Source organism: Camarhynchus parvulus, chromosome 8 (genome assembly GCF_901933205.1).
Source record: "Camarhynchus parvulus chromosome 8, STF_HiC, whole genome shotgun sequence".
Taxonomy (NCBI): domain Eukaryota; kingdom Metazoa; phylum Chordata; class Aves; order Passeriformes; family Thraupidae; genus Camarhynchus; species Camarhynchus parvulus.
The window spans coordinates 29,895,285-29,921,949 of NC_044578.1; the positions used below are offsets into that span (position 1 = coordinate 29,895,285).

General features: G+C 41.3%; 1 protein-coding gene across 4 annotated transcripts in view; it reads left to right on the forward strand.

Moving 5' to 3' along the window:
* Positions 1 to 26,665, forward strand: part of MTA1 (metastasis associated 1) — a 75,136-nt gene that overhangs the window by 21,199 nt on the left and 27,272 nt on the right. For all 4 annotated transcript variants that reach the window (XM_030952942.1, XM_030952943.1, XM_030952945.1 and 1 more), the window contains exons 4-11: positions 3,128 to 3,254; positions 3,424 to 3,487; positions 8,655 to 8,772; positions 10,366 to 10,468; positions 12,450 to 12,549; positions 13,993 to 14,181; positions 15,296 to 15,370; positions 22,022 to 22,080. In XM_030952942.1, coding sequence (XP_030808802.1) covers positions 3,128 to 3,254; positions 3,424 to 3,487; positions 8,655 to 8,772; positions 10,366 to 10,468; positions 12,450 to 12,549; positions 13,993 to 14,181; positions 15,296 to 15,370; positions 22,022 to 22,080 — 835 coding nt within the window. The remainder of the gene's footprint in view (positions 1 to 3,127; positions 3,255 to 3,423; positions 3,488 to 8,654; positions 8,773 to 10,365; positions 10,469 to 12,449; positions 12,550 to 13,992; positions 14,182 to 15,295; positions 15,371 to 22,021; positions 22,081 to 26,665) is intronic.

Here is a 26,665-nt window from a genome sequence, read left to right on the forward strand (position 1 = left end):
ATTGATGTTTAATTTCACATCTCACACACCCAGTCATTTTAAATTACAATTACTGCCTCTTGGGTTTCTCCTGCCAACTCAAAGTTTACTCTTTCTAATTATTTTCCCCATATATGTTAGCTTTCACACAAGTCGTGCTGTTTGTGCCTAATCTGCCTCTCTCTTGTTCCTAATATAAGTCATCTTCAAGCTTTGCTAATGTGCTATTAATGATTCTGCCATTAAATATCAAATAATACTTAATCTAATACACTTCTTGCAGCATTCCACTGGCTACTCCTGCATAGCTGATATATTACTGTTTGTATTAAGATTAAATGTTTAGTTTCAAATCTGCACAGGCCCATCTATCAAGCAGAAAGATTAATTTGAAGTAAGGCTTTATGAGAGCATTGAAGTCCCAATGTACTGCACCTCCTGTATTCCCATACCACTTATTCCACAGTACTGTAAAGAATGCAGGCAAATCTTTCTGAAAAGATTTCTTAGATATTTTATAAATATGTGTTTCTATTTTTTTAAAGTTTTTTTCTCAGATGCCACCATTCTTGATGGTGGTGTTTGCTCCAGTTAGTGAGAGTGGGTGAGCTGTGGGAAGGTGAAATGCAGATATGTCAGACTTGTCCTGGAGCTGGGGCTGGGACAGCCCCTGTTGTGCTTCATGGTCTGACTCAGCCTGAGCTGTCTGGGTGAGGTGTTGCTGGGGGTGAGGTGCTGCTGGGTGCTGGGGCTGAGGTGCTGCTGGGTGCTTTTTGTTACTGGGGGTGAGGTGCTGCTGGGTGCTGGGGCTGAAGTACTGCTGGGTGCTTTTTGTCCAGCAGCTTTTGCCTGACCTCAGTGAGGGAGAGGTTCCTGTCCTGTATCCAGTCCTTCTCTCCTTCATCCCTTGGTTCCCAGTACATTGGTCAGGTCTGTTTTTTTCAGGGTTAAATCATGCCTGTGAGAAAGGAGGGACAATGTTCATATGGATGTGCTTGTTATTTCTTGGAATGTTTCTGCCTCTGTCTGGGGGTGCTATGACAGTTTTACTGCTGTGTGTGGGGGAAATGTTTGTTACCTGTAGAAATGTCTGTTTTTGAAAAGAAATGTATTGTGCTCTTTGGTTTTGAGAGGCTGTTCATAGCAGAGCTGCCATAAGAACATGTGTGCTCTCCACCTTCTGTATTTTATTACAAAAGCAAGACACATAAATAAAATACTGCTTGGAAGGCAAGCCTACCTGAAGGGATGCAGTCCCTGGGATCAGTTTGGTTGTGCTGGGTGCTTTCCTTTTGTCTGTAGATTTCATTGGCACAAAGGGCTTGACATACTTTTTAGAAAAATGTAATTTCTAAAAGCTGTAGGCTGTCAAATACACTGAAGATACAAACTATTTTAGGTTGCTCCTTGTAGTATTTTCCCTACATTATACAGTGCATTACTGTCATTTCCAAAAGCTGCTGTAAGTACAGGCATGAATTCCCTTTTCCTTTGTGCATCCTTCAGTTTTCAGGCAAATGAGCTTGCACCTTGCTGGATTGTTTGTGGTATATTTACAGTGAAGGATAGCAGTCACAATATTAATTTCCAACTAAAACAGAATCCACTTCAGTAAATTGCAGACCCCATGAGAATGTGCAACAAATGTAAATGTGGTGTTCTAGTTCCCAGGAAAATATTAAAAACTTAGTACATGCTGCTGTATGGTTACCAGCTCATGTGGTGTAGCAGCTATTGTGTGTTGAAGTCTGGTTTAATTATGGTGCTCTTTTTTTCCTTCCTTGCTGGAGCAGCCTACCTGACGAGCAAATAAACTGCAGGTCTTTTTTTCAGGGCAGTAAAATGGTGATAAATTGTGGGTAACTTGAAGGGTACATAAATTTTTGTCACCACCTTTGGCGTAATGGTGGCCTGTTTAAAACTAAGTGCAATTTTAGTGTTTTATAAAATGGAGATCTTTGTTTGCTTTATTTTTGGGATAACTATGGGGATTTTAGTTAACTAATCTTAAGGGTATATAAATCATAACTGTGTCTGTATGTGTTTCTCATTAGAAATGTTTTTTGGCAACAACTGTTGAATTAAGCTGGAGGCATAAGTCTGCTCTTTTAGAGTAATGCTGATGTAAAATTAAGAATTTTACAATTCATGCATGAGGCTTTACAGCTCGTTCTACTACAGTCTGGGAAACTTTGCCTGTGGTTTTGCAAAATACCAGTAACTGCCTTAATTTCTTAGAGAAGGGAAAAGTCTGATCTCTTCTTTCTCAGTCATTTGTCATGGAGGATCTTTGGAGGTTTTTTCTTTGAGTATTTTGCCCTTTACAGCTTTAGCTGGCTTAAGTGGCAGAATACTTCTTAACAAATACAAACCATACAGTTTATTTCCTCAAAGAAAGATGCTTGAAGATGTTTGGGATCAGTTGCATGTCAGTGTGGGTGGGATTTCATGTATTTACTTTGGTGTATGTTTAAGAACTGGTTGGATGGAGATTAGGTAGCTCCAAGGCAGAGGTGGTGGATCCCGGCTGCTGCAATGCAGGAGTGCTGCAGTTGGGTGTGTGTGGTGTGGGGTGGGTAACCAGGGTGGCAGGAGTGGCCTCAGGCACTTGGTTACATTCCAGTTAATCCTGTGGCTGTGGTTGGGGTGAGGAGAGTACAAAATAACACTACTTAAATAAACTGCCCTTTCCAGTGGGCATTTCCTGCAGAAGCTGTTAAAGCTGGTGTGGGACAGTGTGATGTCCTGAAAGAGGAGTAGGGTTTATAATAACTTGTGCCTGGCAAAGAGGAAAGAGTTCAGTATGCCTCACTTGTCATATGTCAGCTTTTACCAGATGAATCTGATGGTCTCCAAAAGCAGCTCTCTCTCTCTCCAGAACTTCTCTGTTGGTAGCAGATTTGTGTGCCTTTCAGCTTGGTGTGACCTGTGTGTGCCTGGGGTAATTTGAAGGTGGTGGTGAATAAATGAAATTCTTCACAGGCATAATTTCAAGAGTACTAATCATGTAATTGTTCAATTGGCCAAAATGTTACGTTCAATCTGATCAAAGTTTGTTATTTAGCAAAGGTTTTGGAGCAGGTCATTGTGACTTGGTCAAAGTCAATCCATGTCTTGTTCTTGATCAGTTTTGTCTCTTTATGACTAGGAGAAATGGAAGAGGAGATGGAAAATCCAGAAATGGTTGATTTACCAGAGAAACAGAAGCATCAGCTACGACACCGTGAGTTGTTTCTCTCACGACAGCTGGAATCTCTGCCAGCCACACACATTAGGTAATGACTGTTTTCTGCCATTTTGTTAAAAGATCACACAACACTGTTATTTTTTAAGTGCTCTTCAATGTAAGATCAAGTTCTGTGTACAACTTCAGTGATACCATCTTGTGAATCACACGAGCATTTAAGATGTACTTTTTCATGAGATGTGTTTCTCTTTTTTTAGAGGCAAATGCAGCGTTACTCTGTTAAATGAGACAGAATCCCTTAAATCGTATCTGGAACGGGAGGTAGGAACCATTTTGTGCATTGTATAGCTTCAACAGTTTTTTCTGGCACAATTTAGGTTTGGTGCCTTTTTGCAAGTCTTCTAAAAAGAATTCTTTCATTTCTGCATGTACTGGGCATTGACAGTGGGAAGCTTTAGGCTCTGTACAATCTTCATTGTGCATAAAACTTTGTGGGTTTGGGGGCCAGACCTTGTGTTTATATCCCTGTGAGCTGCCTCTCATTCTGTAAAGTGAACCCAACTTGCTCATCAGTGTGGCAGGGCTGAGAGCTCCAACCTGGAGGCTGATGCCCTGGGAGATGCAGTAACTGTAGAGGAGAGAGCAAGCTGTGCTTCTCTGTATTTGCTTTATCCTGAAATCATACAGATTTATGTTAATATGCTTTAAGCTTGATCTTGCCTCAGATTTTTGAGGAGCTTAGTTCCCTGTTCTTTGAGTCAAAATACTTATCTGGACTCCTTCATAGACCACCACTGACCCTTAATCCTTGAAAAACTGCTTGTCAGGTGACATCTGACAGAAATTTACCCAGTCTCTTTTTAAAGGTATCTCAGACCAAAACTTGAAACTGAATTGTCTTGCACAGCTAAACACCATTCAGAATATAAATACTGGGCTTTACTTTTTAGGTATTTTGTGATTTTAAATTATTACCATTGTATTTTTTAAAAGTTGTATTTCTATACCTTTGATTGTGGCTAGACCTCTGGCTGGCAGCTGGGTTAGACAGTCTTGGAGTCTGACAATCTGTGAGAGATTTACTGTGGAGATTAGCAAAGAAATTCAGGATATTATTATTTGAACACATCTGCAAGCAGATAATTTGCATTTGAAAACACTGAAATGTTATACAAGAGAGGAAATCTTGTAATTAAAACTAGTAGGGCGATGGCCGTTACTGGCCTTTAAGAAAGGAGAAAAGAGGCCATTTTTTGCAAGGAGCATACTGCAGTCTCTCTCATAGCTGGGCTTTCTTTTTAAATGCTTTTGTAGCTTTCTTCAGTATTTATTTAAGTATAAGATTAGTTTTAATCTGATACTTTAGTTTAAGAGAATTTTAAACAAGGCACAGGGATTAAATAGTTGAGTTTCTCTTTGGAATGTGAAACCAAAAAATGTCGGCTCTGCTGCAGGCTGCCAAATGGCAGAGCATCAAACAAGGGGCATGGTATTCAGCAGTGCTTGTAACCAGCTAGCAGCCCAGGATATGCCAGTTTGAAAGCACAAGTTAATCAAACTGAAATGATTTCAGATTTCTTAGGACCCAGCTCTTAAGTAGTGTGTGTTTTCAGTTGCTCCCAACATGTTTTTATTATCACTGGTGTTACAGGTAGGTGTACAGAGACTGAAGAGAGATGCTTTCCTCTGATCATGCAATGCTCGGCTGCAGATGTATGCACAGAAAAATAATTTTTTTCCCATCCTTTTGAACTTCCAAAATGCAAGATGAGTGATGTGGGTTATTTTTAGAACTGAGCAGACACTTAGAGATTTCACAGAATGAGAGAGTTCCCTGAATGTGTCCTGTCACTTAGCATGGCATTTTGCTGTGGTGCAAACTAACTTGGACAGATGGTAAAGAAATTAAAAGCTCAGGAACACAAATATGCTTGGGTGGAGGGTAAAGAGATTAAGGAGATAGTTGTTGCCCAATGGGTTCCTAACACTTCGTGGTATTGTTTTGAACTGTTTCTTCTTTCACCATGCCTCCTGTTCTTAATCCAACCTTTGCTTTCAAAATGTTTCAGGGTAGTTCCTTTTTTTCTAACGTGGCTTCTGTCAATAAAGCCTAAGCAGTTCTAGGGAACCTGGTATTTGATTTCCTAAATGTTATGACCAGTAAAAGTAGGCTTTCAGCCCAAGGCTGTCTGCCTTGAAGCAGGTTAAACATCCAGACAGAATTTTTTAGGGAGATAGTAAGCAAAGCAAAATTACATTTTTGCTATCTCTGTTCTCCTCCTCCACCCTCTCTCTGTCATCTTCCTCAGGAAGATTGCCTTGCACGTTTGGAAAACAGGCTGGAGGGGACCAGCACTGACTCTTTCACTGTGCCTGTAAAATTTGTAGCAGGAGTGAGGAATAGCAGGAAATAGAGGGAAAAAAGGGAACTAGAAAACCTGAATTTTCTATAGACACCTAATTCCCATGGAGATCGTAGCCAATTATGGCAAAAGCACTAGATTTCCCTATTCTGCAGGAAACTGTTTTGAATGTACATCTATTTTACTGCTCTGCCTGGCTATATCCAGAGGCTTGTGTGAATTTGCCTGCTGAGCAGATGTCTGGCATATCTGTTCCTTTTGGTAGCCCCCTAAAAATAAAATGTTCTCTAGTTAAAATAGATCAAATACATGAAAGTAAGTTTGCAAGCTGCAATGAAGTAACCATTATTTCTGGTGTACTTTGGCTTTTCTTTCTCCAGTTTCTTGGTGACTTTGGTTCTTGACATAGCTATGGGTAGCTTAGGGGCTTGGGTAGGGGAGCTCTGAGCAGATCTGTCTCTCTAGCAGTTGAGAGAAGCAGAAAGTCATGATTCAGTTTTAGCTCTTGGCAGGTCATGTTAATTTTTCCTGAGTGTGTTAGGCATTTTCTGGGATCTGTAATGAAAAGAGAAAACCCTTCCCTTTTTTGACTGCTGCAAACCCAGCATACACAGTTTGACAGCACAAATGAGTGTGGAGGATTTTGAAGAGCAGTGTTATTTTGTTGTGAACATCACTCTTGTGAAACCCTTGTGAAGAATTGTTCTCATCACATAGTGCTGGTCAGGAGTTCATACAAGCTTCAGAGTGCACGAGGATCTGGTTTGTTCTTGGTTTGCATTGGCACTAAGCTGATGTGTATTAATGTTTTCAGCAGTCCCACTCAGTCTGCAAGAATGAATCTCAGTGTCTGTGAGGGAAGATGGCAGTGGTGTTGTATTACCTCTAGGGATTGCAGTCTGTAGAATTCACACTTGGGCCCCCAAGCTTCCATCTCTCCTCTGTTGAGGAGGCTCTGGATGGGGAGAAGAGGCCAGAGGATTTTCATTCTTTTGTTCAACCTGATTGATTTGAGACAGAACTGGACAAGACATAAATGGATGACCTGAAACTAATTGAGATTTTGTAGATGTAGACAAAATTCATAGTGATAACCAATAGAAAAAAAGCAGTAGGGCATCTAACAATCAAATATCATGGGAGAAACCTCCTCCACAATGTATGACTTGCCTTGGACAAAAAAGACTAAAGAAATTGCCTGTGGCATTGGTCTTCTTTGGGGCTCACTGTGTTGTTACTCTGCAGTGTGTTGTATATTTGCTGGGCAACGTGCCTGTAAAGCATTAATGTTGCACTGCATATACTTTGTCCTGCAGTCAGGTATTTTGGAGCTGGAACAAATTAAACACTGTATTTATAACCTGGAAGCCTGTGAGACAAAAGCTTTCCCTACGTTTTATTTCCACAGTGATATATTCTCAAACTCTTGCAATATCTTGAGCTTTGAGTGTGTCAGGGAGCAGGAGACCCAGATTTCTTTACATAGATGTGATATAAATGAGTTTTCATATGCTCTGAAGTTGCCTTCTGCCCATGGTTGATGTAACTTGACCCTGGTGTCCGTGGGAGTAGGAGTTTTTTCAAAAGTATCATTTGCTTAGGATGCAATCAAATCCTCTGACCCTAAACCCAACTACACACAACCTTTCCAGTTGAAGTTCAGTTGTCTTCCAGAATTTTTGCCATGTTACTGTGGAAACTTGCAGCAATTCTCCTTTTCTGGGGCTGTGCATGACAGATTGGGAGACTCTCTTTTCCTTTGCCACCTCTTCATAAAGCTGAACAGGGCTTGAAACTCTTGCTGGTTTTGTCCTAATTTTTGTTGCATGCTGTTGACACGTACAAATATAGGGAAAGGGAAAAATGAGGTGAGCATGAAATGAGATGTATTTAAACAGGGTGCCTGCTAGTACCAGAGAAATAAGGGGAGTGAAAAAATAAGCCAGAAACCTGAGATGCGGAAAATGGCGCACTGCACATCCTGTTTCTGTTCAGACAATTCTCCTTCCTGATGAACATGTTGCTGTGGACAGAGGTTACAAAAGGTCTGTTGTTCCATGTCCTGCCAGAGCTTTAATCCTGCCCAGAACTGCACACTATACTTTGATGGAGCATACCTGGTCAATAGCTATAGCTCAGTACTTATCCATGCAGAAAAGTTTAATTACTTAAACTGTACAGTTTTAGGTAGTTAAAAATTTTGGCTGTTTCCTTTCTCTGCCCTGGCAGAACATTCTCATTCTGGAATGCCTTCTTGCTTTAATTTTACACACCAAGGTAGCGGAAGCCAAGCAGCTATTTTAGCCTTTTCCACATCTACTTGAACAAAAGCAACAAATTAGTGGATTGCCACCTGCAGCTAATTACTGCTGCTGCCAAATCTGCTGCCCCTCTCCTAATAACAAGCAGAAAGAAATGTGGTGCTTTAAGCTTAGATGGTAGCAGGCAAGAAGTTGGTCAGCAGCACATCCCGGTCTGTATTAGCAGCAGTGTAGCCAGCAGATGGGGGAAGGGGGTCATCCCCTCACTTCATCCCTTGTGAGACCACCTGTGCAGGTTTTTGTCCAGCTTTGGGCCTTGCAGCATGAGAGACATTGACAGATTAGAGCAAGCCTAGCAGAGGCCACAGGGTTTGTCTGGGGCTTCACACCTCTGTGGGGTTGCATTAGTGTGGCTGTAACATTCTGAAGTTATGCTTCAATATGTGCTGGTATTTCTGTGTGGATAGGTCACTGATGTCTAATCCTCCTGGTTTGGAATATGGAAATTGCATGGGATGTGGCAATTTTGTGTTCTGAAACAGCTGATGTGACTAAAAATTGTGTCCTGGCCCTTCTGAGCCTTGCCTGTGCAAGAGGAGCTTTGTTCACTTCAATTTGGGAGGCTGTATGTTAAGAGAGAGGCTGCTGTTGACAGCTAACACTTGCAATATAGAAGAAAGTAGCAGCAGTTAAATGGAGTTTTTAAACTGGTGGTTTATTTACTTTTTGTTCACCCAATTTTAAAATCTATATATACACATAATGAAACCACACTTAAACTGTAAAAACGTGGTAGTATGGTTGCAAAGCTGAAAGTAAAAGCTTATAACACTGTTTACCTTTTTGCTCTTGTTTTATTTGTAGGATTTCTTCTTTTATTCACTAGTGTATGATCCTCAACAAAAGACCCTGCTTGCTGATAAAGGAGAAATTCGAGTTGGAAACAGATACCAGGCAGATATAACAGACTTACTAAAAGAGGGTAATTTCTGTAATTTATTTAAATTGTCAAGAGTTCATGTTGAATGTGGCCACTTCTCTGTGTGAGGCCTGCCTAGGTGTGGGAGATGGTTTCCACTGCCAGGCCATGTGTGCAGCAGTGGCTGGCTTTGTGGAGGCTGTTGCCCACTGAAGGCAATTAGTTCTCTTGCAAATGGGTCTTTAAATGGGCATTGGTCCAAATCATAAAAGTTGTTGAAATAAATTTAATTAATGGGCTCTCTCGGAGCTTGCACTCTTTTTATTAAGAGATTTCAGAATTTCCATGGGAAACACAAATTTCCATCACATCTGTAAAGCCTTTTGTGTTTTTAATCAAGCCTCACTTCCCTATAAGAGCCCCTCCCAAATTACTGCCAATTAAATGCTGTCTGCCCTCATCAATTTGCCCATTACTGCTGGGTGCCTTTTCCCTGGAGCCTTCTCCCCATCCCAGTGTTGGCTGCCAGCCTAGACTTCTCACCTGCAGAACAGGCAAGAGGAAGAATTTGCTGGCTGGAGCATGCACTGAGACTTCAGCCTGCCCCCACTGTGTCATGGAGCAGTGGGACCATGAGGAGCTGAGGACAAGGGAGAAGTAGCAGGAACCAGGAATATTTATCAGATAGTAACTAACTTTAGATTTGTCTCTGCACTACCCTACAGATCCTAAAGTGGGTGGAAAAACTGAGAGGGATGAGGAGTGTTGGCATCTAATTGTCCTTTCCTGAGCCCTGTGTAATGCAGAGGGAAAGGTCTGTCCATAAGCTTCTCCTAGGAGAGAGAGGGTTGTGACCTGTGTTGGGAAGACCACATCCAGTCTGGATGGGCCAGGATGTGGAAGCAATGATGTGCTTCTCTCTTTGCTTAGAAGCTCTTCTGACACCGTTAGTCTCATGTTAAGACAGGCGAAAAAAAGGATCAGGATTCTTGTTTAATTTGTCTATGAAACCAGTATTTGTTCAACAGCTGGGCAAGTCTCCTAAGTGAGGATGAACTAATCTGAAAGGCATCCTGTTCCCTCAGTGGGCCAACATGGGGCTTCAGAGAAGGATAATTGCCAGATGTTTTAAAGGAAGCAGAAAGAAAAAAAGTCTCAGTAGCTCCTGTATTTTGCCAGGGTATTCTGGCTTGTTTAGACTCTGGAAAATGAAGTGTGTCTGATACCATGGTTTCCCCTCTAGAAAGCAGCTGAGATGGGTTAAACCAGCTACTCTTTGCCTGCTCAGAGCAGCTTGGAGTGTGTCTGTTTTCCTGGAACTGCTGCAAGATAAAGGAGGAAGACAGACAAGCTGGGGAAAGAAACTGAAAAGTAACTGTCTAGTTTGGAGAAAGATGCACTCTGTTTTCCGTGGCATATCCTCTGACACCAGTTTGTGAAAATCTGATTGCCCAGTTTGGATGAGCTGTGTTGCTGTGTCTGTCAAGCTGAAATTGTCACATACAAATAAGTGAGTGAAATTTTCACAGTGGCCTGTCAGGCAGAGTAACTGAGATGGGCTAACAGTGACATTACTGTGAGATAAAAAAAGAATCTAGAAAGTACTCATATTTTAAAAGAGCCATACTAAATACTTCTGATTTGTTTTTCAACCAGGTGAGGATGATGGAAGAGATCAGTCAAAACTTGAAACAAAAGTCTGGGAAGCCTTTAACCCACTAGTAGACAAGCAGATAGACCAGTTCCTGGTGGTAGCACGGTAAGAGTATTTCACCTCTCCTTTGAAGAAGTAGGCATAACTCTTCCAAGCACTTTCTTGGGTTCTTTTTTGTTTTATGAGCATGCATGCTGGTTCTGGTTGCTTGATTCACTTGCTGCATTTTAAGATGAGGTACATTTTACATGTCTTCATAGGAACAGCATGACTTTAGGAACAGCTCCTCAGATTTACAATTTGGTTTCATAAAAGCAGAGCAAGTTGCCTGTGAAAATGATCCTGTAGTTGGTGGGGTTTTTCTAATACTTTAGTCAGCATGCAGAAGACTTAGTGAATTAAATTCTTGGCAGTTCTTTGCTCTGTCCATTTACTGCTTTTTTCAAAGCCAGTGACACTTTAACATCCATTAATGGTTTGCTAAGAATTCTGGTAAATGCTTATGATGAGCTGAAGATATTTTCTAATGCTTAGATTCCAGGAGGTAGGCACAATAAAATAAAACCCTGCAAATCTCTACTGATGTTTTTATTTAAGCCCAAAGCAATCTTTGTCGATCAGCTCTTCCTTTATAAAAGGTTCTTGAACTAATTCATTGGTATCCATGTCTATAAACAGAAGCCTCTATTAAATTTTAGGCTCTCATAGCAATTGATGACTGAATTATTTAGGGAAAAAAATACATAGTAACACTCTCCAAATTCTCTGTGTTTTAGGTGATACTTTTATAGATGAACCCTGGTTCTGTCTGCCTTTTTTTTTCCCTTCCCCCTCTTGGGTTTTCACGTGGTTTAGTTTGTAGTGACTGTGGAGCTGCTTTGTGATGGGTGTTTCCATCTTCTGGTGGCAGAGCTGGTTTGAGTGGCTCTTTCTGGCAGTCAGTGCTGCCCACTGGGTTTGCTGCTGCAAGGTGCAGGCTGTAATGAGAATCACTGCAAAGATGAGTGCAGGAATTGCTTCTGTTCAGAATCAGCAAAGCGTTCCAGTTTATAATTAGTTCACACATACAGAAGTATCAGTTCAGCTGAGGCTGGGCTCGGGGGAGTTGTGGGGCAGGGATAGTGACTGGGAGACTGGGAGGAGGGTGAGGTGTGAGTCACCACAGACACTGATGGGGGAGGCTTGTTTGGATTTTGGCCAAAATTAGATGTTTGATGACAACTGCTTCTCAAACATTTACCTTTCCTGCTCCTGCACTGCTTGGCACCAGTGTGTTTCTCTGTGCTCTCAGCTGCTTTGGGGAAGTGACCTGAGTGGAAGGGGAAAACCCGACCCACCTATTTTGTTGTTGTAGTTGCTCAGAGGAGTTCAGCTCCAGTTCACTGTGCAGCAGCACAAGTGTTGCGCCCATGTGGTGTAGCAAGCAAGCGGGGGAGTAGGAATTTTGAGAACCAATGCTTGTTACAGGTTTCTCCAACTAATTTCTTTAGGAGTAAGGTGAAGAGCATGGGGCTTGTGGTCTCAGATGCAGAGATGATGAGTTGTGAAGTATTTGAGAATTGCTGTTATGCTGGCTTTATGAAATATATATAATACAATGTTAAGTTGTAAAATAACATTGTTTCAAATTTTCTGAAACTTTTAGAAAAACTCTTTGGTTGCTGCATTTTTTGTCTGATCTTGGCATCTGTCTCTGTACCTTTTGGACAGTGCAGCACTGCTCTTTGCCATTGTGAAGAAGATTATTGTCATTCATAAAGCTTGCTTGTGCTCTGTTCCCCTTGCAGCTCAAGTCTGTTGGGAGATAAGGGATAAGGGAGTAGCTCAAAACTCCCCATTGGTGACCCCTGAGTCTTTCTCTGTTTCCTCGGCCATGCCTAAGCCTCTTCAATCATATGGACTAAGTAAAGTGCTCTCAATAACAAACCACATTTGGAGAGAATGGTCTCTGGCTCAGAATGAGCGCCAAACCATGTAATCTTGTAACTGGGAAATGGAGTCTGCTCATCTCAGAAAGTGCTGGCTGGGTGTTTATATTTATGCTGGGTTTGCACGCGAAGTTAACGCTGTGTTTAATTCCTTTCAGGTCTGTTGGTACTTTTGCCCGAGCCCTGGATTGCAGTAGTTCTGTCAGACAGCCAAGTTTGCACATGAGTGCTGCAGCAGCCTCCAGGGACATCACACTGGTAATATTTTCTTTAGAGGACCTTAAGTTTGTGAGAGATGCAAAATATTCACCTCAGCATTAACAGTTGGCAAAGAGGAAGGGACAGATGGATTGTAGTTGTGGCTTGCTGTGAAGCAGACCCTACTTTTGTAAAGGAATCCTTTAGTTACAGATGAAGTAACTTCTTCTGGCCTTGTGCCTCTTGTGATCCATCATGGATAATACTATGAGGCAATTTTTTTTTTTTGCTTAGTTTTATTAAAATAGTCTGATGACATGCTTGACAGCTCATCCCTTGCACGGGCTCAGTAGCTCTCTTGAGAAGAGCACAAATTATTGTCTGCCTGTCTGTAATGTTACAATGCCAGAATGCCATTCTTCATCACTTCCCCAACACCAGATTGTCACTGGCATCCTTGGGTGAGATTGACCAAGGATGTCTGGGGGAAAAGCTTGTGGTCAGATAAGAAATGTCAGTTGATACTGTTCTCTTTGACTGCCAGTTTAGAGTGCCTGAGGAGTAGTGATATTGTTAACATTTCATAATCATGAATATTGCTGCGTAGATTGAGGAAAGGGAAAAAACTTGAACTTTTATGGTACAGAAAGTTTAATGAAAATTTGAATAAAATATCTGACGTCTCCAGAGAACTGTTATTAAAGCCTCACCTCATTACTGGAGTAATGTAAATTTCTACGTAGAACAAATTCTAGTCTAGAACAGTGTAGGTTAATTATGCACATACACAAAACTGGTATGATGAAAGGCAAATAACATCCTGATTAAAACTGCAGAAACGTGGAAATAAAGCCAAGCTTTCATTTACTAATAGCAATTCCTCCCTCTCAGCATGTTCTCAGCCCTTATAAATCACAAGTTGCAGACAGCCGTAGCTCGGCTTTCTGAGGAGTAATTGCCCCTGAGAGTCATTCTTTTTTCCTATTCAGCTGTGATGTGTGACTTAATGTGAATCTTTGTTGAGGTTTCTGCCGTTTGGGGGGGGATGTATACATGTGTTGCTGCTCTTGTTTTTCATATATGAAATTTTTGTGGATTATTTGACAAAGTAAATACATGGCTATGTCTGTGAGGAAACGCCCTTGGACCTCTTATCTCCATGCCCCGTCTGGGGATGGTAGCTCAGTCCTGGGGGGAGTGGATCTATCCTGTGCATCTTCTCACCAGCAGTGCTGCAGTGGTGCTGCTGGTGAGGAGCTGATAGGAATAATTGATACACAAGAGCTTGTGCTCCACAAACCTCACTATTAATGAATGTTAGGTCTGTACACTGACAGCTGCAGTCAGTGTGAGGTTGGAACCAGCTTTTACTGACTTTTCCTTAGGTACAGAATACCACACCTTCACATCTCAGTGCAGAATTTGTCATTGCTATTTCACTGTTGAACATTTTTCCCCCCAGATACTTGTCCTAACGTTTCTTTCTCCTTTCCAACCCCCTAGTTCCATGCTATGGACACTTTGCACAAAAATGTCTATGACATTTCCAAGGCAATCTCTGCACTTGTGCCACAAGGTGGGCCAGTCCTGTGCAGAGATGAGATGGAGGAGTGGTCTGCTTCAGAGGCAAACCTCTTTGAGGAAGCACTAGAAAAATATGGAAAAGATTTCACTGACATTCAGCAAGATTTTGTAAGTATATAGAAAGGTGCCCTTGTGGTGACCAGCTCTGACTGGTGGCAGAGCTGGCTTGCAGCTTGTCTAAACTGTGTTCTTCATTGTGTGAGCAAGGGGGCTTTGAACTGGAACCTGTGTCGTGCTGTGAAGTGGGGAAAGGGAGACCTCATACTAGTGACAGCCTGGTGTACAGTCAGAATTTCAAATCACAGATGATAGTTTTTCCTGTAGAAACGTTAATTTAGGATCATCTGTTCCACTACAGCCGAGGGAGGATGTAGGAAACTGTTGTGACAGCCAAACTGCTCTAGAGTAATTTGTGTTTGAAGGAAGATAAGTATTCGGCCTTCTGAAACATGAAAATGTAGTCACCTTTACAATGTGGTTTCAGAAAGGGCCTTTTGAAAGTTTTCAAAAGAAATCCTGGGCATCCAAGGGAAGTGTCCTGTAGTTTGGCCAAAGCACCACCCTAGGTGCTCAGCCTGCAAATTGAATGGAGCACTGTAAGAAGAGCCAAGTTTCACTGTGTCATTGTTCAGATGCTCTGGAACAAAACAAGTAGTTTCAGTGTTGTTTGTCCTGTGCTCTAATCTATTAGAGGGACTTGGAAACAGCAGCACACTCTGTGGTCCTGCTGAAATCCTCATGCTTCTCACGCAGAGAACAGAGCTGGCAGGGCACAATTCTGTTAGCAGTTTGTTTTGTTTTTTTTTTTTTTTTTAATGGGCCAGCTCCATTGAAGCCAAACTTATCCAAACTTATCAGAACTGTGATACTGTAGTTGTGACTCTTGCTTTAACTGCTGCTGTAGCAGAGTCTGAGCCTCTGGGATTCCTTCCACATTGTGCCTCTCTGGAATGGTTTGCTGTGAGCCAGTGCAGCATCAAGATTTACCTGCAGCTTGTTCCACTTTTACACTGAAAGCTCAGAGTATTTTGAAAGGGCATTTAATTTAACATGGGTCCCATGTGCATCTAGTCCCCTTTGTGGATTCACACTGTCTTTTTTTTTTGAGGAGGGCTGTAGTTGCAAGACTGCTGCAACCATCAGTCAGAAGAATCCTGTGAATTTCAGTGAGACTGTGTGCCAACTCCCTTCAATAAATGCTGTTTTTCCTTTGTGTCCCCAGCTCCCATGGAAGTCCTTAACAAGCATTATAGAATATTACTATATGTGGAAAACTACAGACAGATACGTTCAGCAGGTAAGAGAGTCAGAATCACCTCCTTCATTCTAACAGAAATTGTTTTTCTTGCCTGTGAAACCAAGCCTTGTTTCTCTATTCTCCCTCTCAGAGTTCAGCCTTTCTAACAGGTGAGTTTTGTTATGATCAGAACAGTCTCTTGTCCCTAAACTCATCAGCCCTTCTGTGGATACAAACAGCATTGACAAGAGTGCATTCTTTTCATGTTTGCTGCTGCTCTGTTTGCTCAGAGCTTTCTAATGTCTGGTTTGGAATTCAGCAGAGGAGGGAAGGCAGGGCAGTTGCTTTTTGACTGTGGAGTTCAAGGTTCCCTTCAGTGACTTCTTGGAGGGGCAGTTGCTGTGCAGGAGGCCCCACCCTGGTTCCCCAGCACTGCTGCTCATGACTTGGGTGGCAGATGCACAAGGCTGCCCCATGTAAGCTCTGTGAGTCAAGTGTTTACCTGGGAAGTGTCACTGGCTCAAATTCCCAGGCTCGTTATACTTGAGAATCAACTTTTGAGTAGTGTTTACAATCATTTTTATCTCTGCTTGTTTAAATACAAAGGCTGGCTGGTCCCTGCAGTAAAGCAAGCACAATGAAAGTAGCATGCAAATTCTTGCAGAGTATCAGTTGCTGAAAACTACTCACAGTATTTGACCGGAAAACTGAGTAAAAGAAGGGAGAAATTTAGAATGTGTTTTTCATTATAATTATCAGTCCTAAGATGAGGCATCTAGTTGAAGTATTACAAAAAGTGGAATTGTGACAATGTCCTGCCTTAACTTGTTTCCTTGGAAATTCAACCTGGGGTAAAGACTAGGTGCCTGAGGCATTGCCCAATGTTTGTCATGTGCTGTAATGTGATTTTTACCATTTTCTTTCTGGCTGGGGCACTGTTGGAGCTAGAGGTTCCTTCGTGACAAATCAGAACTCTTTTTGGCATCAATTATATTTCACTTTTAATAAAAGTATTAGTGGCATCCTCTTTTCACTATTTCCCCAAGTTCATTCTTTGACTGAAATTTTTCATTCTAGTTAGGAAGTGGGTGGTAGGAACATGAGATGGTGATGGAAGCTGGCATGGTTGGGAAGAATAATGCTCATGGGTTTTTTTCTTCCCCATTGTTTTCTCAATTTTCTTAAAGTTTGTTTTTGCATAGGCAAAATTGCAGAGGAGATAATTATGTGAAGACTTTAATTATTTGCTTTTGCAGCAGTTAAACTCACTAAGCCTAAAGTTTCTTATACTGGTTTGTTCTGTTCCTTGGCACTGGGTTTTCTCTCATGGTTATGCTGCACCTTACATGTGCTGCCCAGGAGTTTACCAGGGTGTAGGATTTGGGGAGAACTTCCAGTTAGAGACTCTGCTCTTAGGGGACAGTATAAGCTGAACAGGTAGAAGCTGCAGTGCAGAGACACCACATCAGTTAGGTCTGAATTGAGCTGAAGACCTCATCTCAAATTCCCAGCTTGTACAAGCAAATAATACCATGAAACATTTATAAAAAGCTTGAGAGAGCTATCTATATGTAACCACAAAGAGAAAGCATAGGAAGTTGTAGTTCAAATAATGGTGTATTACATTTGTATTTTACTTGATGAGTGCAGTGTCTTTGACAAAGTACATCTGTTGCCATTTTTTCCATCTGTTTCTTCATAGTGTTTGGTCTATGCAGACTCTTCCCTTGGTCTAATACCACAAAATGTTTCTGAGGGCTGAGAGCATTTTTGTATATAAGATATAGAAAGTATCCAAAGTAAGGATATGCAAAGTGTGTACCTCGAGTTTTTGCACTTCCACATCCCCTCTTTCCAAGAGCATGATTGAATTATATTGCAAATCTGTATGTTACAGGGTTTAATAAAAGTATTAATCACTTGCTTATTCTTGTAAAATCTTTGGTTGAATGAACATTAAAAGTGCATTTAAATTGTCTATTTCTGTGAGTTAGAAAACATAGCAATGAAGATTTATGTCACCAACCAATTGCCTGCTTGGATGAAGAAGCAAGATTTAGTTGGGAGCTGTTTGCATCCTTCTGGATTTCTGTGTTTCCCTTGATGTTTTCTTGGCATGGGGGAGCACTGCCATAGTACTGAATCACAATCTCTCTGTTTCTTGCCATTGAGGAAGGGACATTTTGAGTTGCCTTTGACAGAAGGCCCATTCTGAGAACTGAGCAGTAACTTGTACTCCTGCTTGGTGTACCTGAGATCAGCAGGCTCAGTGCAGCACTGCCTTGTTTTGTGAGCAGGACACTGAGATGATGTGTGCAAATTGGCTTCTTTTGGAGTGTGCACTTGGATCTCTTACCCAGTAGTTTTTATTTGGCTTTAGCTAAACCATGCTTTTGAAGATTACCAGCATAAGTAGGAGCTCAGTCATCTCGAGAAGGACTGACCCCAAGAACAGAGCTGCTAGGACTGATTCTACTACGATGTCAACACAGGATTGGTGTTTCAGTGCAGGCTCCTGAATGCCTGTCCACAGTGATCCCAAGAGCTGTCCTGTCAATAACAGCCTTTCAGAGCTGTCATGAACAAAACAAGGGTAGTGCATTCCAAATTCGCTATCCCGAGTCTCCTTTGAACGTGTTCTTTTCCTGGGACAGACTTTCTGTGTCAGTACACAAGAGTGTCTATTTCTGATTAAGGAAGGTTTGAAATGGCTTTGACTGGTTGACAGCTGTTTGTTGACTTCTCCCAGTGATTTGAGAGCTCTGAGGGTTGATGTGGTGTTTGGCTGTGCCTACATTTTCATTCAGTTAGAGGTTGAGTTCTTGCATAGTTGTGAATTCCAGGGTGATTTTTTTTTAAAGACTAAATGCTTCTACTGTTGTGCTTATCATTAGGGGGAGTCCTGAAAACTTTAAAACGTTAAATTTTCCATAGGTTGAGACAAGCTTGGGACATGGCAGTGGCAAATAACTGTTTGAATTGATCACATTCTTTCTGAGAGTTAAAGCTTTAATTTTCTTTTTCCATTTTTATTTGTTTCTGAGGAGCAGGTAACTTCAAGGGGAAGATCAAATACTATCAATTTCTACTGTTATATATATTTTTTATGTGGAAGTGGCATTAGAGAAGTATAGGAGGAATAGACAGTGAAAGTTGGTTTTAAGTTCTGCATGGTGAGAACACACTGGGGAAAGTGGAAATGCCCTTACATTTGACTCCACAAAGTTGAGATCTCTGGGGCAGTCTTGATGCAGATAGAAAACATCTTTCTGAAGGGATGTAAGCCTGCTTTGTACCTAACCCAGAGCTGTGAGTGATGTCTTAATGTACCAGCCTTCATAAAGTTCTGTGTGCTGAAGTGTAGAAATAACATAAATGAAAGGTTTTTCCACGTTTGTGGGATGTTTTATCCCCAAACACCTCGTGTTAAACCTGTGGTAGTATGGAACTCAGTCACTTCCTTGCCAAAACTGCCAGACACCATAGGTACAACCCATCCATTCTGAGATGTGTTGCTGGAGCACAAGCAGCTGGGAGCATTTCTCCCAAATACATCACAGACTAGTTCCCTCTTCTGTCCCACCTCCCCGACCTCCATTGTGTGTTCAACACTTGTATGCTCAGAGGTTTGAAAAAAGAATAAACAGTGTGGAAGTTCTCCTCTGAACCCAGAAGGTGTAATTTGTCTTTCCTATCATAAACTAGTAAAGGCTTAATATTTGAGTATATCTTAGGCATCCCCACGCTATCCACCAACCCAGCTCTTGTGCTGTGGCTATTGAAATATCCACAATGTTCCTGGATTACTTCCGTTATTTCCTCTTTGTAAGTGTTCACTCTTTAGAAAATGACCACAAACATTTGCTCTGATATGTCACCTATTATAAAACTCTTTCAAGTGGGCAGGATGGCAAATCTGGGAGAGGATATATAAAAGACAGATGTTTGCACCAACTTGAATATACAGTGCTTAGTATTTTAATCCCTTGTTCCCTGTGGGATAGATATGTTGGTAGTATCTTCCTTTTATAGATGGGGAAAATATGATGAGGTAAATAAGAGGATATACTTAAGATCTATGTATATAAATAACTCAAAAAGATTTTTTTTTAGGCTAAACTACTAGAAGAAGTTACAGATGTTGTGGGTTTTTCTTGGGAGTGAGGACATTCATAACTACATCAGACAGCATTAAGAATTTATAGCATAAATATGCTTCAGGCACAGATCAATTAATAACTGGCAAAGGACCTAGCAAAGCACTCTCTCAGGGAAGGGATTATTCTGAAATTGTGCACAGTTACATTTCAGGCACCTTTCTTTTGTACCTTCTGGGATCAGTCACTGCCAGGAAATAGGAAACCCATCATATCTCTATTGATTGCCCACAGCCACAGGTACTTAGTGCAGAGCCTCTTCTTACCCAGGACATTGTGGTGCCTTCTGGAAACCCTCAGTTTTCCTGGTGTGCTGTTTATCATAGGGGTGTGTGCCCTTTGTTGTGTGCTGTGCTGCTCCCCAGGCAGCAGGAGGAGAGGGGAGGGTGATGTGAGGTCCAGGTGACTTAGGGCACTTCTTAGCTCAGGGCTTGCTCCATGGTCATCAGTCACAAAGGAAACCTGTGGGGTGAGGTTAACATTCATCACCCGTTTACCAAAATACTGCTTAATACCCTAAATTAGCCACTTCCCCAAGGCAAGTGGCTTTATGTTGTGCACAGGAGAGTATTGTAGTTACTGGTAATGTTTTGTGCTTGGATGAAGCTCTTGCATTCATACATTTCCAAACCTGTCATAACATAATGATGCCAGACAGTCCCCTTGGGAGATGTTGTCAAGAAAACTGCTGCTTTTTCCTCTCACAATCTAGAAACTTAAAAAGCACTACAGTCCTCTAGCAGTGTAAGTTTCCTGAATTTCCAGTCTCAAGGAAATTGGATTCTGGTACTGGTCATCAAGCAGTATTTGAAGCTGTTTGGCAGTGCCTGGTGTTGGATTTCCATGTATTTCCTGGGGGGACTATGAGCTCTGGAGCTGTTCATCTGCTAATGTGAGTGCCTGTGGCAGTCTGTGCCTGGAGCATGAAGTCCTCTTTTTCAGCTGAGGCTGTGTGTGGAACAGGCTTCAGTTCCTGGGCTGAAGGGCATCTGAGCATGCATTTTGTTAAAGGGATGATTTTTTCTGTAGTGTCTCTGGAAGGTAGAGGAGGATTTCTGGTGCTGTTTGGAGAACCATGGTGACAGCACTTCTTGGGGCTCCTCTTTGAGTGCTTTTGTTTCTTACATCAAGATGCTCAGTTATGGTGTCTTGAAAACATTCAGTTTGAACCTGCAGTGCATTTTCAGGAGAACCTCTTCAGTTCCATCACTGATTGGCAGTGAGGTGTGTGTTATTGATTCCTGCACATCTGTGGGATTGATAAGGATTGTCTCCAGCAGGTCTTTGTTTGGATTCTCTGGAGGCCAGTTTTCAGGCAGCAGTTCTTGTCCTAGGTGAAGTTTAACAGAGGCAATCTGGGAAACTGGCCCATGCCAGCAGAAAGGAGTCAGCCAGGAGTGCAGCTCTCTGTAGGTGTAGACATTAGGATAACTTTCAGTGGTTCTGCTTTCTCATTCTTTGCTCTCTTATCTGACAACTTCACTTTGGTTTCTAAGATAGGGTGACTGTTATTTGCAGGAAAAGGGAAGCGGGGAATTCTTCAGTAGTCCAGAGGGCTTTGGTGAGGAACTGTCAGTGTGTCCTATGGAAAATGGTTGTTTAAAACTGTCCTGATAAAAGCTCTATGCTTACAGGAAACGTTTACTTTGGTGTTTCCGCGTGTGTCTGTGGTGTCTCTGTAAAAACAATTTTTATGTTTGTCCAGCTCCTCAGTGACACACTCTTCAATTTTATTATGTTTTCTGATGCTTCCTGCTTCTATAGAGATACTGACTTGAGCTTTACAATTATTTTCCTAGGCTGTGCCTTGAGGCTGCTGCATAGCAAATGTTAAGCTAGCCTGTTTGTCTGGAACATCCCCATGCTGCTGGTTTGTCTGGAGAGCAGTGTCACAGCTTTATGCAGACAGCTGGCATCAGCTTTGAGCAGAGCTTGAACTAGACACCTCCAGAGGTTCACCCTAAATTTATTTAGCAAATGTAATAAAGAGAAAACTCGAATCTCAGAATGTCTCTCTTATTGCTTAAATTGTGAAGGTATGAGTTATAAAAGAAGTTATTGATCTTCCTAATGTTGAAAGAAAAATATCCTGTGTCACTGAGCCTTCAGAAATGTAGGGGTATTAACATAAAAGTCTTACTTGAAACTTTGAATTGGTGCAGCTGTTGAGGAACTGTGATGGAGAGGTTGTGTTGCTGTATCTCTTATTGTCCAACTGGTGAATGTTATCATGGAGAATTGACAGTGACGTGTCAGGTTTTCTTCTGCAGGGGAAATGAAAACTTTTTAAAAGAGGAATTTGATTTGAAGTGAATGGGAATGAAAAGTTTGTCCTCATTTATATTAGCTTGACATCTCTTTGAATTTTTTGAGAAGCTACATAGTTATGTGATGCCCACAGTTGTCTTCAGTGAATATTTTTTTGTTGGAAAGAGATTTAGTAGTAGCTGTTCAGTAAATAACCGCTGAAGTCTTTATAGGTTTACTACTTGACTCAGGTAAGATGGCTCTTATTTTCTTTTTATTTTAACCATTTTCTTTTTTCTATTCAAAGAAACGATTGAAAGCAGCAGAAGCAGAAAGCAAGCTAAAGCAAGTGTATATACCCAACTAGTAAGTATCCCTTGTTTTGTTTGTTATCTTATTGTAGAGGGATTGGTGTAGCATTTTCCATGTCCTACCAATATTATTATTTCCTGGTTAGGATGTTATGCTAAGTGTTGCTCATTTCCTGCATTCTCTGTAATGTTCCCATCCTGAAGTGACTATTACTTATCTTCTAATTTTTATTTTTGTATGGACTGGGAGCTGGGGACTTGCTGGCAGGTCAGCATGGTTGTGAACAAAAGGGTAGCTAATTAACTGCTTAATAATCTATCTGGTTTTCTTAATTTTTCTCAGCAGTGGATCACCAATGCATGTTTGCTATATATCATCATATATTAAAAATAATGTATAATTATTTATAGGTGTACTTATATTTTAAAACAAAATTTTTAGTAAAATGTGTCTTCTCTTGCGTTTCATCTGCGTAGCCTAGTCAGTAGAGTAGTTATAATGCAGAACTTCAAGTCCACCCTTTCCTTTCGCTTTTCAACTTTCACTCCCAGATATGCTCCCCTGTGTATTATCCCCAATAACTTCTTTGCTCTTTTATGCTGTCTCCTTTTAAATATTTATGAACTTCTACCATCTGTTCTGTTACTTTAGATAAAACTAATTTTTATATATTTAGCTTGCAAGACAGCCCCTTATTTCTTCTGAAAATAGAGGATCCATGATTATATGTCAATACCTCTCAGGTGAATTTACTAAAAATGAGGTGTAATATCCAGAGTGAGGCCAAATAGATTTCTTGTCACACAATTTTTCAACAGTATTGCTTTTTGTGGACGGTGTTACTCTGCAGGGGGACGCTGGACATCAAATTAAACATGAATTCACAATGCGATAAGCTCGTAAAGCAAAAGGCAGTATAATTTAGACTGCAGATGCAAAAGGATATTGCAGACGAGAAAGCCTGGCAGTCCTGCTGTTCTCTTGGATTAGAATGTGTGGAGGGAGGGCTTTGTGTTTGGAAGGTTGTGGTGCTCATTTGATAATGGCTGCCTGGAGTGGCATCTTATCCCTCAGCAAGGTAATTCTTTTTCCTACCTAGAGAACACATAATCAAATCAGCAACTTAGCTCCCTGCTCCAGGAAGGGACCTGGCCCTGCCCATGTGGCTGCTCTTCTGTCTCTGGCTTTGATTTCCAGTCACGGGTCATTTTATGAGTGTTGTACCTTAACTTACATATTATTTAATTGATAAAATGGGGATACATTTTCCTCCTCCTTCAATATCCTTTCATGTGTATCGGGGAAAGTAGCAATTACATGGCTTACTTAATCCCACATGAATGCTTCTTCTGTTTTCTTGCTATTAATACCTCTAAAGGTGGCAACAATTAAATATTTCTAAGCTTTTTGGATTACTTCTACACAGGCTTGAGTACAAGGGCTGGCATATAGAGGCTGTATGACATCTACATTATCTTGTGACCTAGAAGGAGATTATATTCTTGGCTTGTAATAGCAATGCACGGTGTAGGGATCTAAATATCAATGTTATTGATTTGTCCTTATCATGTTACTGAGCCCATTCCTGTTTCTAGGCTTGAGCCATAATGATCCACTTGTCACCTCAAAATAAATTACTTGATGTAAGCTGTCACAAGACCTATGCAGAAGTGTATCACCTGATTGACTGAAACCCGTTTTAACAGTAACTGGTGTGAAATTGTTGGCAGTGAGAGACCCTGGAGGATATCGGGCTCAAACAATTTTACCTTTTTTTTTTCTCCGGCTGTCCTCCATTGATAGGGCTCTTGTTTGTTTCTCTGATGGTAAATAGGAAAATCTAGCAGAGAGGAGGAAGATAATAAGAAAAAGAATAGAAGGTGTCTTCAAAGGTCACATACATGTTACACAGTGACAAATAGCAGCTCTGTGTAAAGCTTTAGAGTTGATATTTTTTAACTTGAAACTGTACCCCAAATTTTTTGGTGCAGGTTACTGAAGCATGGAGGGTCATACAGGTAATTGATGTGAGGTTATCAAGCCTACACCAAAGTCTTAGAAAAACACTTCTGACTCAGAATGAATAAGCATTTCTGTACCTCTTCCAAGAATAACCCTGGTTTTGGGGCAGACATTTGTAGTTGACTCGACAGAACCTGATGTCTATAAATACTGCTTTGCAATGAAACTCTTTGGCTGAAAAACACTGATGTGCTTTCCTGGTGAAAGGAAAAAGTGTAAAATCAGTTGAACTCAGAAAATACTGGAAAACAAATGTTTCAGTTGTTTTCTGTAGCACTGTCTGTGTCAGTGTGAGTGGTGTTGAAGCAGCAACAGAAGTCTGAACACACAAAGATTCCACATTCTCACATCCTCGTCCTGCCATCTTCCAAAGTGAGTGCAGTGCTTGAAAACCTTCATACAGGTGTAGTCTCAGACTCTTTCTCCTTCTAGTGTATACCCAAACATACTTTTCACGTTGTTGTGGAAGCTGTACTCTGGTTTTACTAATCTTACAGGCATCATAGGTACCATCTTCTTTTTGATGAAGATCTGGTTGTGTAGCTTGTGCTTTTTGGGATTAGGACATCTGCAGTTGTGAAGGCTGAGACATCCAGTTTTGTGTTGCTTTTCCCTCATTTGCTTTGATCTAAGTGATATCAGAAGGGGTAAGAACAGAAAGGGAAGAGTGAACTGCTCCACACGATTTCCAGTCTCCAAAATGTAACTTTTAACTCTACATCTGTATGTGTTAATGAATACTTTCTATTTACAGTATTTTATCTGAGAATCTCAAAGCACATTGACAAGCTGCAAATGCAGCCTCTCAAAGGCTGTGAAGCAGGGAAATACTGTTCTCCCTACTGTGCCCCTTTTGTGAATCCAATAGGGAAACTGGAGGAATAGGTCAAAGCTTTGGTTCACTACAAAGGGCAACTGCTTAACAAGCTGAAGATAATTCCTTTGTCTGTTTCTTGCTTGTCCTCTGCTTGAGGAGCAAGATCGTTTTTCTTCCCTGTTTCATTGTGCAGAGGTCCATGGCAACATGGAAAACTTAAAAGGTGTAATGCTGCTCTTCCCTCTGTAGCTGTGCTAGTTCAAATGGCAATCCCCAACATTTTGTTGGAGAAAGCTGCTCCTATTCAGAAAGCATTGTTTAATGGTCATTAGACCTGCTCTTAGTAGTGGGTATTTACAGGAGGTTGGAGAGCTGTGAGGAAAGCTCACCTCTGTTGCCTGGATCCAGACACTTCCGTTAGATGCCTAGAGGTGAATGGCACAAGTGTGCCTTAAAAAGGATTTAAAATTGTTTTTATTTCTGAGGCTTTATTTCTAACTTGTTTTGTTGCATCCAGCACACATGGGTTCTTCAATAACAGGAAATACTCACAGGATGGTATTAAGTTTATAATTATTTCTAACAACAAAAATTTTATTGCTGTGCTGTGGGCCAAATGCTATCTACTCATCTGCTGAAGGGATATCAGTCTTCTGTGGGGATCAAGGTTATCTGCAGGTTGGGTCTTTTTTGTGCAGGTGTCTCAGTCTCTGTTGACAGGCTTCTCTCTGCATATGCTTTATTGCCTCCATCTCTTCCCTTGGGACTGAGCTGAAGAATACAGCCCAGAAATCTACACTTCATGAAGTCCCTGTTCCAGCATAACTGACTGCTCCTTCATAACTGAAACCCCTTTAAGAGACTTCCATTCCTGAAGCAAGAACTGGAAATGACAGTTTGCCATACCATCAGTATTCTCACTACCTTATTTGCATCTTTAGCTTCAGCTTCATTAATTGCTTAATGATTCATCCAGTTACTCATCTGATTCTCTTGTTAATAGCTGTGGCAGCTTTGGTGATATCAAACAAGTTTAATTAACATATCATCAACAGTTAAGAGCTTTTTGCTTCTCATATGATGAAAACATTATCTGCCTGAATTTTATTGCCACTCAGACACTTGACCGTAGCTTTGGAACAGGACACTCTCTGGTGCTTGCTGCAGCTTCACTACTTGTAGTGCTGCAGAGTCCTGGAGTTTCCCTCAACTACAGCCTGTTAGTCCTTCTGATCAGCGTGGTTTGGTGATCAGCTTGCACCAGTGCATGCTTTCCGCTCGTGTTTTAATACAAGCTTGATCATGGTTTTAGAGAGGATAATGGAGTCAGGCCATGATCCTCCTTTCTAGTCCCAGTTCTTTTGACCTGCTTTGTTGGGCTTTACTGATGGATGTCAGACTATTTTGCTGTATTTTTGGGGAATAACTCCAAGGTATAGAATGGAAGCAACAGGCCTGATGTTGAAGCATAAGGCCTTAGTTTTCTTTACTTCAGACTTGTTCTATGGAGAAACACTGCCTGTAGCAGTGTGTCTGGGAGGGCTGTTAGTTTTGCAGCACTGGGGCAATGTTTGCATATGGAGTTTGCTGGTGAATCACTGGCAGAAGTTCTTTTGCAGCAGGTTACTATAGTGACATCCCAGAGCAGAGGAGTGTGAATGTTCCCTCTTTCAACTGCCCCTTTGTTAAACTGCCCTCGGATCTCCTGCCATCTGCGGGGTCAGAACTTGGTGCCTTTCTGATAAGCACCCTGAAGCACTTTAATCTTTGGAGGAGCTGGGCAAATTAATAAGCAGAAGG